Source organism: Somniosus microcephalus, chromosome 4 (assembly GCF_052327205.1).
Source record: "Somniosus microcephalus isolate GS21.2 chromosome 4, FLI_Smic_1.0, whole genome shotgun sequence".
Lineage (NCBI taxonomy): Eukaryota > Metazoa > Chordata > Chondrichthyes > Squaliformes > Somniosidae > Somniosus > Somniosus microcephalus.
In genome coordinates this window covers 139,212,382-139,223,010 of record NC_140990.1, presented here as the reverse complement: position 1 = coordinate 139,223,010, position 10,629 = coordinate 139,212,382, and the positions used below count along the sequence as shown (strand labels likewise).

General features: G+C 46.9%; 1 protein-coding gene across 1 annotated transcript in view; it reads right to left on the bottom strand.

The window, feature by feature from the left end:
* Positions 1–6,174: 6,174 nt before the first annotated feature.
* The window catches only part of LOC147119842 (uncharacterized), a 42,046-nt gene continuing 37,591 nt past the window's right edge, over positions 6,175–10,629 (bottom strand). The window contains 3 exon segments of the mRNA XM_085984161.1: positions 6,175–6,585; positions 6,665–6,753; positions 8,338–8,344. Coding sequence (XP_085840287.1) covers positions 6,339–6,585; positions 6,665–6,753; positions 8,338–8,344 — 343 coding nt within the window. The 3' untranslated portion in view covers positions 6,175–6,338.

The window sequence follows — 10,629 nt, the reverse complement described above, 5'->3', positions numbered from 1 at the left end:
TCGCAGGTCCTCAGATTGCCTTTGCAAACATGGTGGCCGTTAAACTGGGCCTGTTCCCGGGAAAAAGCCTCCGAGCTGCAAACGCAGAACCTGTAGGATCTCATTCGTGGATTGCGGCCTACACTAGCTGTTTATGAAGCTCACTCATCAGGTGCGTTAGCTTCCTGCGTCCCATTGATTCGTAATCGGCGTAAAATAGCTTAACCGACCTTTCAACGTTTCTCACTCGCCCGGCTCTGATCACAGTGACACTGCGTACGCTCCAAATAATGGCGGGTAGTGCGCCTGCACACTGGGCTCCTCCAGTGTGAATAGGGCACATTCTCCCCGCGGGGCATGCTTGGCAACAGCACCGCCATTGCAAGCCCCAATAAGTGAATGGAGAATGAATTTCTGTGATCCCATTGAGGGAAAATTCATCAATAATTCACACAGAAACCCAAGTGCACGAGCACTCTGCCATGGTTCACTCCTGGATGTGATTAATAACAATCCAAACCCTTGCAGTCACATGTGAACTCACTGGAGTCTCAGCAGGTGGGGTGAATTTCTTCCCAAAACACAAGATATTGAAACAGCCTCTCTCCAGTAACAATGCGCTAATCGTGCTTCAGCTGCTTTGAACTTGAAAAGCTTTTCTCACAGAGTATTTAACGCAACTGTTCTCAACGTGGACACTCTACAGAATTTGTTCACCCCAGTTTAGCATAAAAATAAAACAAAAAGGTGACTCAACCATGGCTAACAAGGGAAATTAGGGATATCATAAGATCCAAGGAGAGGACATTTAATTGGCCAGAAAAAGCAGTAAATCTGAGGATTGGGAGCAGTTTAGGATTCAACAAAGGAGGACAAAGGGATTAATTAAGAAAGGGAAACTGGAATATGAGAGTAAGCTTGCAGGGAACATAAAAACTGACTGTAAAAGCTTTCATAGATATGTGAAGAGAAAAAGATTGGTGCAGTCAAGCGTAGGTCCCTTGCAGTCAGAATCAGGGGAATTTATAATGGGGAACAAAGAAATGGTAGACCAATTAAATACATATTTTGATTCTGTCTTCACAAAGGAGGACACAAATAACCTCCCAGAAATTTGGATAGAGAACTGGTTGGCAGATAGAAAGAAAAGAGTTGGAATAAACGGGCCATTTTCCGAGTGGCAGGCAGTGACTAGTGGGGTACAGCAGGGGTCGGTCCTTGGACCCCAGCTATTTACAATATATATTAATGATCTAGACAAGGGAACTAGATGTAATATCTCCAAATTTGCAGACGGCACAAAGCTGGGTGGGCATGTATGCTGTGAGGAGGATGCCGAGAAACTACAGGATGATTTGGACAGGTTGGGTGATTGGGCAGAAGCATGGCTGATGCAATATAATGTGGATAATTGCGAGGTTATCCACTTTGGTGTCAAAAACAGGAGGGCAGATTATTATCTGAATGGCAATAGATTGGGAGAAGGGGAAGTGCAACGAGACCTGGGTGTCCTTGTGCACTAGTCGCTGAAGGTAAGCATGCAGGTGCAGCAGGCAGTTAAGAAGGCAAATGATATGTTGGCCTTCATAGCGAGAGGGTTTGAGTACAGGAACAAGGATGTCTTGCTGCAGTTGTACAGGGCCTTGGTGAGACCACATCTTGAGTATTGTGTGCAGTTTTGGTCGCCTTATCTGAGGAAGGAGTTCAGCGAAGATTCACCAGGCTGATACCTGGGATGGCAGGAATGACGTATGAGGAGAGATTGGGTCGATTGGGCTTGTACTCACTGGAGTTTAGAAGAATGAGAGGGGATCTCATTGAAACTTATAAAATTCTGGCAGGACTGGACAGACTAGATGCAGGGAGGATGTTCCCGATCGTCGGGGTATCCAGAACCAGCGGTCACAGTCTAAGGATAAGGGGTAGGCTATTTAGGACAGAACTGAGGAGGAATTTCTTCATCCAGAGAGTGGTGAACCTGTGGAATTCTCTACCACAGAAGGCAGTGGAGGCCAATTCATTAAATGTATTCAAGAAGGAGTTGGATATATTTCTTAAGGCTAAAGGGATCAAGGGGTATGGGGAGAAAGCAGGGGCCGGGTCCTGAATTTGGATGATCAGCCATGATCGCATTGAATGGCGGAGCAGGCTTGAGGGGCCGAATGGACTACTCCTGCTCCTATCTTCTATGTTTCTATATTTCTTTGATTCTATGAATGTCAACAGTTGAGACAACGGAGTCAATCCCTTCCCTCAGGTGACGTATCTAAACGGTCTCTCTCCAGTGTGACTGTGCTGGTGTGTCAATAAATGGGATGATTGATTGAATCCCTTTCCACATACAGAGCAGTGAATGGATTCTCACCAGTACGAACATGTTAGTGTGGGAATAGATGAGATAAGCGAGTGAATCTCTTTCCACACTCAGCTGGTGAACGGCCTCTCCCCAGTGTGACTGTATCCATGAGTTTCCACCTCAGTAGGGCAACTGAATCCGTTCCCACTGTCCCCACATTTACATTGTTCATTCAGGTGGAGCGCACGAGTCTCACAGGCGAGACGATTTGTTAAAGGTGGATCCACACATATAAGACGTGTGCTGTTTCTCCCCGCTGTGATTGGTATTTTTTTCCTTTCATATCCAAAGGCCGATGATATTCAGGTCCTGATGAATCCAGTGAATCTGTCAGATCTTGAAGCGATGCTTGGTTTGTGTTTCCATCTGCAGATCCTCTCCTTCTAATACCCTGCAAATGGTGTTTACAACATGATAGAAATTTGGAACAGACAAATCCAGTTTCTACAGACATTTTTTTTCTCTCCTGTCCCTCTTGAACTGTAAAATCCCCATTCTACAAACTTTCCTCCACCCTTACTGTCTAAAAAACAACATTCATGACACCATCTGTGATTTTGTTTCTCTTCTCTCCAGAAGGAACTGAATCTGGCTGAGTGCAACAACAACTTGTATTTATATAGCGCCTTTAATATAGTATAACATCCAAAGGTACTGCACAGGAGGATAAAAAGACAAAAAATTGACACCGAGCCACATAAAGGGAAATGAGGGCAGATGACCAAAAGATTGGTCAAAGAGGTAAGTTTTAAGAGATTAGCATGTAAAGTTAAAGCACATGGGATTGAGGGTAAGGTACTGACTTGGATAGAGAACTGGTTGGCAGACAGGAAGCAAAGAGTTGGAATAAACGGGTCTTTTTCCGAGTGGCAGGCAGTGACTAGTGGGGTACCGCAGGGATCGGTGCTACGACCCCAGCTATTCACAATATATATTAATGATCTAGACGAGGGAACTAGATATAATATATCCAAGTTTGCAGACGACACAAAGCTGGGTGGGCGTGTGTGCTGTGAGGATGCCGAGAAAATCCAGTATGATTTGGACAGGTTGGGTGATTGGACAGATGCATGGCAGATGCAGTATAATGTGGATAAATGCAAGGTTATCCACTATGGTGGCAAAAACAGGAAGGCAGATTATTATCTGAACAGCAATAGATTGGGAAAAGGGGAAGTGCAACGAGATCTGGGTGTCCTTGTGCACCAGTCGCTGAAGGTAAGCATGCAGGTGCAGTAGGCGGTTAAGAAGGCAAATGGTATGTTGGCATTCATAGCGAGAGGATTCGAGTACAGGAGCAAGGATGTCTTGCTGCAGCTGTACAGGGCCTTGGTGAGACCACATCTTGAGTATTGTGTGCAGTTTTGGTCGCCTTAGCTGAGGAAGGATGTTCTTGCCATGGAGGGAGTGCAGCGAAGGTTCACCAGACTGATACCTGGGATGGCAGGAATGACGTACGAGGAGAGATTGGGTCGATTGGGCTTATATTCGCTGGAGTTTAGAAGAATGAGAGGGGATTGCATTGAAACTTATAAAATTCTACAGGACTAGACAGACTAGATGCAGGAAGGATGTTCCCGATGGCAGGGAAGTCCAGAACCAGGGGTCACAGTCTAAAGATAAGGGGTAAGCCATTTAGGACAGCGATGAGGAGGAATTTCTTCACCCAGAGAGTGGTGAACCTGTGGAATTCTCTACCACAAAAGGCAGTTGAATTAAATATATTCAAGAAGGAGTTAGATATATTTCTTAAGGCTAAAGGGATCAAGGGATATGGGGAGAAAGCAGGGACAGGGTACTGAATTTGGATGATCAGCCATGATCTAATTAAATGGCGAAGCAGGCTCGAGGGACCGAATGGCCATTCTCCTGCTCCTATCTTCTATGCTGCTATGTTAAGGTGCATCTTAAAGGAGTGGTAACGAGGTGGAGAGGTTTAGGCAAGGAATTCCAGAGCTTAGGGCCGAGGCAACAGAAGGCACAGCCACCAATGGTTGAGTGATTATACTCAGCGATGCTCAAGAGGGCGGAATTAGAGGTACGCAGGTATCTCGGGGGGGGTTGTGGGGCTGGAGGAGATTACAGAGATAGGAAGGGGCGAGGCCATGGAGGTTTTTGAAAACAAGGATGAGAATTTTGAAATCGAGGCACTGCTTAACCGGGAGCCAGTGTAGGTCAGCGAGCACAGGTGTGATGGGCGAACGGGACTTGGTGCAAGTTAGGACATGGGCAGCCGAGTTTTGGGTGACCTCAAGTTTACGTAGGGTGGAATGAGGGCGGACAGCCAGGAGTGCATTGGAATAGTCAAGGCTAGAGGTAACAAAGGCATGGATGAGATGAGGCAAGGGTGGAGACGGGCGATGTTACGGATGTGGAAGTAGGCAGTCTTTGTTGTGCTGCGGATATGTGTTTGGAAGCTCATTTCAGGGTCAAATACGATACCAAGGTTGTGAACAGTCTGGTTCAGCCCCAGACAGATGTTGGGGAGAAGGATGGAGTCAGTGGCTAGGGAACGGAGTTTGTGGCGGAGACCGAAATCAATGGCTCCGGACTTCCCAATATTTAATTGGAGAAAATTTCTGGAATATTGTGTCCAGTTCTGGGCACCACACTTTAGGAAATATGTGAAGGCCTTAGAGAGGGTGCAGAAAAGATTTACAAGAATGCTTCCAGGGATGAGGGACTTCAGTTCCGTGGATAGACTGGAGAAGATCGGGATGTTCTCCTTAGAGCAGAGAAGATTGAGAGGAGATTTGATAGAGGAGTTCAAAATCATGAGGGGTCTGGACAGAGTAGAGAGAGAGAAACTGTTCCCATTGGCGGAAGGGTCCAGAACCAGAGGATACATATTTAAGGTGATTGACAAAAGAACCAAAGGTGATGTAAGAAAAACCTTTTGCACAGCGAGTGGTTAGGATCGGGAATGCACTGCCTGAAAGGGTGGTGGAGGCAGATTCAATCGTGGCTCTCAAAAGGCAATTGGATAAGAACCTGAAGGAAAAACAATGTCAGAGCTCCGGGGAAAGGGCAGGGGAAGGGACTAGCTGAAGTGCTCTTGCAAAGAGCCGGCACGGGCTCGATGGGCCGAATGGCCTCATTCTGTGCTGTAACCATTCTCTGATTCAAAGTATCGATATAGTTTATCTTCATTTATTCCTATTTTAATAACTTTTGCTGAATGTGGCCCTCGCCAAGGGCCAGGATATCAGATTCGGCCCACCATGGAAAATGAGATCGGCACCCCTGTGGTAGACAATGTCAACCGGATTCCCCTCATCCCCCAACTCAGCAACTTCTTCACAGAACTCAAACAAGTTGGCCTTGTTTTCTGGAAGCCATGTTGAATATCTCTAATGGCTCCTTCCCTTTCCCCGTGATCGAAAACAGCATCTCTTAGGATCGCTTCAGGCACCTTCCCTGTGATTGATATCACACTGATGGGCCTCTAGTTCCCTGGCTCTGATTTGTCCCCAATTTGGAAAATGGGAACTACGTGAGCTACCTTCCAATCTCAGGGAGCAATCCCTGACTCTACTGAGCTGAAGACACGGGCAAGGGGCTCACAGAGCACCCGTCCGATCTCTTTAAACACCTTTGGGTGGAAATCATCTGGACCTTACAGGCCTCAAGATTCACCTGCACGGGGACATTGCTGTCAGTGAAGAGAGACGAGAAAGACCAAAGTGCCATTTGTCCCTCTCAGTGTGGCCCTGAAGGACTGTGTCCAGGCTGTAGTTCTGTTCCTGCCGTATGGTTCTCCCCCCAGATTGTCCTTTCTGAGCTCCAGCCAGGTGATGCTAAACACTCAGGTGGGAACGACAAAAATCCACAACAATGTGTTTAAAGCTAAGCTGATTTATTTGACATATATCCAGAATATTAAACTCCAGCCCAGTTACACGGGTTATTATCAGCAGAAACAAACCCCAACTGTCAGAATGAACATGATTCAGTCCAGAATGTAATTAACAGCAGCAAAATCATCAGAATCCAACCTCTGCAGTCACTTGTGAACTCGCTGGTGTTTCAGCAGGTCGGATGATAGGGTGAATTCCTTCCCACACGCGGAGCAGGTGAACGGCCTCTCCCCAGTGTGAACTTGATAGTGTTTCAGCAAGTTGGATAAACAAGTGAATTCCTTCCCACACTCAGAGCAGGTGAATGCTTTCTCTCCAGTGTGAACTCGCTGGTGTGTCAGCAGGGAGGATGAACACGTGAATCCCTTCCCACACTCAGAGCAGGTGAACGACCTCTCTCCAGTGTGAACACGACAATGCGTTTCCAGCTCAAACGGGTAGTTGAAATGCTTCCCAGTCCCTACATTTACACGGTTTCTTCCCGGTGTGACTGCGCTGGTGTCTCAACAGGCCAGAGGATCGGCTGAAGCCTCGTTCACACACACAACAGGTGTACGGTTTCTCCCGCTCTGAATGGTGCTTTCTGCTTCCATGTTCAAAGGTCCTGATGAATTGAGCGACTCTGTCAGATCTTGAAGTGATGTTTGGTTTGAGTTTCTCGTCTGCAAATCCTCCCCTTCGAACACCCTGTAAAATAAATTTCAAACGGGAAAAAGGGTGAGAGAGAACCCACAAAAACAGGTTGTGAAATTGAGCTGAATGAATCTGGGAATTTGTGGGGCCACCACTAGAAAAAAGTGACCATAAAAACTGTCGGATTGTCATAAAACCCAACTGGTTCACTAATGTCCTTCAGGGAAGGGAACCCGCCACCCGGTCTGGGCCGACACAAGACTCTGGCCTCTATGGGAGGAGAGAGAGAGAGAGAGAGAGAGTGAGGTGGGAGGGGGAGGGGTAAAGGAGAGCGACTTTATACATCTGTAACTCGACTAGAACTTTGACAGCACCTCCCAAACACGCGACCTCCACCACCTAGAAGGACAAGGGCAGCAGGTGCATGGGAACACCATCACCTACCAGTTCCCCTCCAAGTCACACACTATCCTGACTTGGGCATATATCGCCGTTCCTACATCGTCGCTGGGTGAAAATCCTGGAACTTCTCACCTAACAGCATTCTGAGAGTACCTTCACCACACGGACTGCAGAGGTTCAAGAAGGCCCAGCATCACCTTCTCAATGGGCAACTGGGGACTGGCAATATATGCTGGCCTTGCTAGCGGCACCCACATCGAATGAATTTTAAAAATCAGTATATATAAAATGGATTGAAAGCCTCTACAGAAATACTTGTTCCTAAAACGATAATCTTTTACACTGTACGGACAGTATCTGTTTAGCAACTTAATCCCCCCTAGAATCCACCTCTCTTCACAGTCCCACATTGGAAATTGTTGGGTCTCCCTGGGCTCAGAAGTACTGAGGGTTAAACCCAGCAGCTTTTCCCCCCCTCTCCACTCCAGCTCAAACTGATGCAACAAGAAAGCCCTACACAGGAGGCCAGGGACCGAGATCCACCCTGATGCTAACCGGCTCTGAGTTGCTCCCTCTGTTGTGTCAAGGCCACTTGTTGTTTCTTCTGTCGGGTCACCCAGTCTCCGCCACTGCCCAACAACGAGCCTCTCCCGCGCATGCTCAGCTCACACTGCCCGGGTGATTGACAGGCGCTCCCGACCAATAGGAAGAGCGGGGCGGGACTGGAGGACCTAGTGGGCGACTGGACCTCCAAGCAATCGGAGTGTGTGAGGGGCGGGGTTTGCGGCACCCAGTGGGCGGGGCTGAGCCCGGATCTCCCTCATTGGCTGAAACTCTGCCTCATTGTTGAAGCTGATTTCTCTCAAACTCCAGGAGAAAACTGGACCTTTCTGTTGTGGCTTTGAACAGATGGAACCCTGTGGGGTGGAGCAAACATTGCAACATTTGGCAGTGAAATGGATTCACTCAGGACAGACAGCAGCGATTATGTCAGGAAATAGCACAGTGTAGTGAGAAAGGAAATGCAGCGGATGTTGTGGAGATGGATTGTCAGAAGGCGTTTGATAAGGTGCCCAGAGAACATAAGAAATAGGAGCAGGAATCGGCCACTTGGCCCCTCGAGCCTTCGCCGCCATTCAATAAGATCACGGCTGATCTTGGGCTCAAAGCCACTTCCCAGCCCGCTCCCCATAACCCTTCACTCCCTTATCTTGCAAAAATGTGTCCATCTCCACTTTAAATGTATTTAATGACCCAGCCTCCACAGCTCTCTGGGGCAGAGAATTCCACAAATTTATGACCCTCAGAGAAGAAGTTCCTCCTCATCTCAGTTCTAAAAGGGCGACCCTTTATTCTGAGATTGTGCCCCCGAGTTCTAGATTTCCCCATGAGGGGAAACATCCTCTGCATCTACCTTGATGAGCCCCCTCACTATCTTATATGTTTCAATAAGATCACTTCTCATTCTTCTAAATTCCAATGAGTATAGGCCCAGCCTGCTCAACCTTTCCTCATAAGTCAATCCCCTCATCTCTGGAATTAACCTAGTGAATCGTCTCAGAGAAATGATCTGGGCTTGGGTATGAGAGGCACAAGATCAAAATCTCCAGATGAGACTAAAATAGGGACCCTGGCCAACTGTGAAGAGGACTAAGTGATTTCAGTGTGAATACACAGGCTAGTAAATGGGGCAGGTAGATGTCAGCTGAAATTTAATGCAGTGAATTTTGAGGTGGTGCATTTTGGGAGGAAGAAAAAAATAGGAAATCTACATTAAATGGTAAAAGTTTAAAAGGAGTAGAGGAGCAGAACAGTAAAGAGGTGTAAGATTCTAGCTGATGCCTTGTCTTATTAATTAGCAGGTTCGAGAGTCTCGTGTCAGCAAATTTAATACCTTATTAGAAATATAGAAACATAGAAACATAGAAGATAGGAGCAGGAGTAGGCCATTCGGCCCCTCAAGCCTGCTCCGCCATTCAATGCGATCATGGCTGATCATCCAAATTCAGTTCCCGGTCCCTGTTTTCTCCCCATACCCCTTGATGCTTTAGCCTTAAGAAATATATCCAACTCCTTCTTGAATATATTCAATGAATTGGCCTCCACTGCCTTCTGTGGTAGAGAGTTCCACAGGTTCACCACTCTCTGGGTGAAGAAATTCCTCCTCATTTTTGTCTTAAATGGCCTACCCTTTATCCTTAGACTGTGTCCCCTGGTTCTGGACTCTCCGATCATCGGGAACATCCTTCCTGCATCTAGTCTGTCCAGTCCTGTCAGAATTTTATAAGTTTCAATGAGATCACCTCTCATTCTTCTAAACTCCAGCGAGTACAAGCCCAATTGACCCAATCTCTCCTCATACGTCATTCCTGCCATCCCAGGTATCAGCCTGGTGAATCTTCGCTGAACTCCTTCCATGGCAAGAATGTCCTTCCTCAGATAAGGTGACCAAAACTGCACACAATACTCAAGATGTGGTCTCACCAAGGCCCTGTACAACTGCAGCAAGACATCCTTGTTCCTGTACTCAAACCCTCTCGCTACGAAGGCCAAAATACCATTTGCCTTCTTAACCGCCTGCTGCACCTGCATGCTTAGTTTCAGCGACTGGTGCACAAGGACACCCAGGTCTCGTTGCACTTCCCCTTCTCCCAATCTATTGCCATTTAGATAATAATCTGCCTTCCTGTTTTTGCCACCAAAGTAGACAACCTCACATTTATCCACGTTATATTGCATCTGCTATGTTTCTGCCCAATCACCCAACATGTCCAAATCATCCTGGAGTTTCTCGACATCCTCCTCACAGCACACATGCCCACCCAGCTTTGTGTCATCTGGAAATTTGGAGATATTACATCTAGTTCCCTTGCCTAGATCATTAATATATATTGTGAATAGCTGGGGTCCAAGGACCAATCCCTGCGGTACCCCACTAGTCACTGCCTGCCACTCGGAAAAGGACCCGTTTATTCCAACTCTTTGCTTTCTGTCTGCCAACCAGTCCTCTATCCAAGTCAATACCTTGCCCCCAATCCCATGTGCCTTAATTTTGCATGCTAATCTCTTATGTGGGACCTTATCGAAAGCCTTCTGAAAGTCCAAATACACCACATCCACTGGTTCTCCCTTATCTATTTTGCCAGTTACATCCTCAAAAAATTCCAGTAGATTAGTCAAGCATAATTTACCTTTTGTAAATCCATGTTGACTTTGTCCGATCCTGTCACTGCTTTCCAAGTGCTCTGCTATTACATCTTTTATAATGGTCTCTAACATTTTCCCCACTACCGATGTCAGGCTTACCGGTCTGTAATTCCCCGTTTTCTCTCTACCACCTTTTTTGAATATTGGGGTAACATTAGCTACCCTCCAATCCATGGGTACTGTTCCAGATTCCAT